This window comes from Alexandromys fortis, unplaced genomic scaffold, assembly GCF_014885135.2.
Source record: "Alexandromys fortis isolate MF-2015 unplaced genomic scaffold, M_Fortis_MF-2015_v1.1 scaffold_407, whole genome shotgun sequence".
Taxonomy (NCBI): domain Eukaryota; kingdom Metazoa; phylum Chordata; class Mammalia; order Rodentia; family Cricetidae; genus Alexandromys; species Alexandromys fortis.
In genome coordinates this window covers 285,453-288,034 of record NW_026068301.1, presented here as the reverse complement: position 1 = coordinate 288,034, position 2,582 = coordinate 285,453, and the positions used below count along the sequence as shown (strand labels likewise).

General features: G+C 35.0%; 1 gene segment (V, D, J or C); it reads left to right on the top strand.

Moving 5' to 3' along the window:
* The first annotated feature begins 1,470 nt into the window (after window positions 1-1,470).
* On the top strand, window positions 1,471-2,304 carry LOC126495014 (immunoglobulin kappa variable 2-29-like). The segment is given in 2 exon segments: window positions 1,471-1,563; window positions 1,979-2,304. Coding segments are annotated over 2 exon segments (375 nt in total).
* Window positions 2,305-2,582: the final 278 nt, after the last annotated feature.

Sequence of the window (2,582 nt, the reverse complement as noted above, 5' to 3'; positions counted from 1 at the left end):
ATAGAAGAGAAAGTGAGAAGTACCCTACAACATATGGACACAGGAGATCGCTTCCTATGTATAACCCCAGCAGCACAGACATTGAATAAGTGCGACCTACTTAAACTGAGAAGCTTTTGTAAAGCAAAGGACACTGTCACTAAGACAGAAAGGCAACCTACTGACTGGGAGATCTTCACCAACCCCGCAACAGACAAAGGTCTGATCTCCAAAATATATAAAGAACTCAAGAAACTAGACTTTAAAATGCTAATTAACCCAATTAAAAATGGGGCACTGAACTGACCAACATTTTAAAATAAGGATAAAATGTATTTCTTGCAAGTATAAGTTAACGTAGCAATGACTAGGAGAAGGATGTACATTACAGAATATTGACAATAATATGCAAAGCAATCTATATTTAATAAACTATAGTAGGTTTGATGTTTTTATCTGGCATGGAGGCAGCTAAATAAACTGCTATGTTTCCTCTAAAAATAAATGGAAATATATGTTCATTTATAATATGATTTAAAATATTCTTAGTATGTTTATTAACTTCTAAAAGTAAAATATAAATCTGTCTTGGTAGAAGAACAAATTTTATCATTACTAGAAGATTCAGCAATCGATATACACTATATATTTATTTACAAAACATGAGTGAACTTGTAAAATATCACCTTTACCTTGAAAACGAAGGTAGGTTCCTGAAGGATATATACTGAATAATATAATTCAAATGAGTTTGGAGAGAAAAAAAAAAACACATACACTTAATTGACAACAGAAAATCTAGATGTTGTCTGACATGTAATATTTAAAAAATGATCCAAAAGAGCATTTCAATGTTATGAAAACCATGTGGTGTGTAAAGTAATGTCTATACTTATGCTTTTGTGCATTTTTTGGTGAATGTATAGTATATATGATTTTTTTGGCAATTCTTATTGGGTTTATTTCTTTTTGGTATGTATTGGTAAATTAACTGAGTCACCTGTAATCAGAAGTCTATGTTCTATTACTGAATAAGAGTACAGTCAATAATTTGAAGAAAAACTGGAATGATTTACTTCCATTTTGCATTACATACTATGAGCAAAAATTTTGGGAGCTCATAATATCAAGAGAAAAATTAGCTGTGTGTTTTAACCACATTAAATTTTTTGCAATTAAGTTGTGTTGTTTTAGATGAAATTTAAGTATATTTCAAATTAGACAACTAGACTACTTTGTTAATCCCATATTTTCACCTGATTTATTCAACATTGCCAGCTTTTCAGCATCCTGCCAACCTCTCATCCATCAAGATGTTTTGCTCTTTTACTTTCACTCTATTTAAAGAAGATCATTGTCAGTCATTCTTCAAAATTTAATAAGCTGACATAACTGTCTCCTCTATGTACATGGCTAGGCAGACCATGGTATTTGCATATTGCTCCCTAGGGAAGTCCTTGCTTTGCTGAGCTGAGATAAAAGCTCAACTGTGTTCTTGCCATCATTAATAGCCCTTCTTTGTTCATCTCTTCAAAATGTTGTGTCTTGTCCATTACCTATTTCTGCCTATATTCTGGATTTTGGGTAAGGAAAGAGGGTAAATGAAGAGAATGGGAAGTGAGGGTGAACCATGGTTGCCAGTGAATATTGTCTGTGATCAGGCAGGGCTTGTTCTCCAGAATGAGTATGTAGTGTTTAGTTACGTGATCATTAGAAATTAAAGGGAAAAGAGCAGCACTTAGATAAAGATTCTGACTTATACGGGATGGAGTGGTAAAGATTATGACCTTTAGGACCTACAAATTGTGTGTGTGTGTGTGTGTGTGTGTGTGCATGTATATGTGCATGCACATGGAAAAGCATTTGATATATTTTTTTATAAGGAATCACAAAAGGTCCCGCAATCTCATTTGAAATGAATAGGATAAAGGATTTCAGAAAGATACTTTCATGATATTGGATATTGTAATATGATTTTTTGCTACTCTTATAATTTCAGAAACCAGTGGTGATATTGTGATGACCCAGACTCCACTTTCATTGTCAGTTGCCATTGGACAATCGGCTTCCATCTCTTGCCAGTCCAGTCAGAGCCTCTTACACAGTGATGGGAAAACCTATTTGAATTGGTTACTACAGAAGCCAGGCCAGCGTCCACAGCGTCTAATTTATCAGGTGTCCAAACTTGACTCTGGGATCCCAGAGAGGTTCATCGGGAGTGGCTCAGGGACAGATTTCACACTTAAAATCAGCAAAGTGGAGCCTGAGGATTTGGGAGTTTATTACTGCAACCAAGGTTCATATGTTCCTCCCACAGTGATGTAGGCCCTAACAAAATCCTTCTTGCTTGAAGGTACCCAGCTGTAAGGTACTGTTTTATTGTACAGTAGCATTTCACTCTGTATCATTGTGAGACAAAGCCACAAGGGAACTTGGACATTTGTTTGGAGCTCAGAAATCTGGTTAGACCCTTCTTGCTGAATTATGGATTTGGTTAGACTTAAAATGGCATCAAATTCTGGGCCTTCTAACTGTAACAGCCAGAATACTGTCTCTGTACCAGAATAACAACATATCATTATTTATTTTATTGTTGACAATAT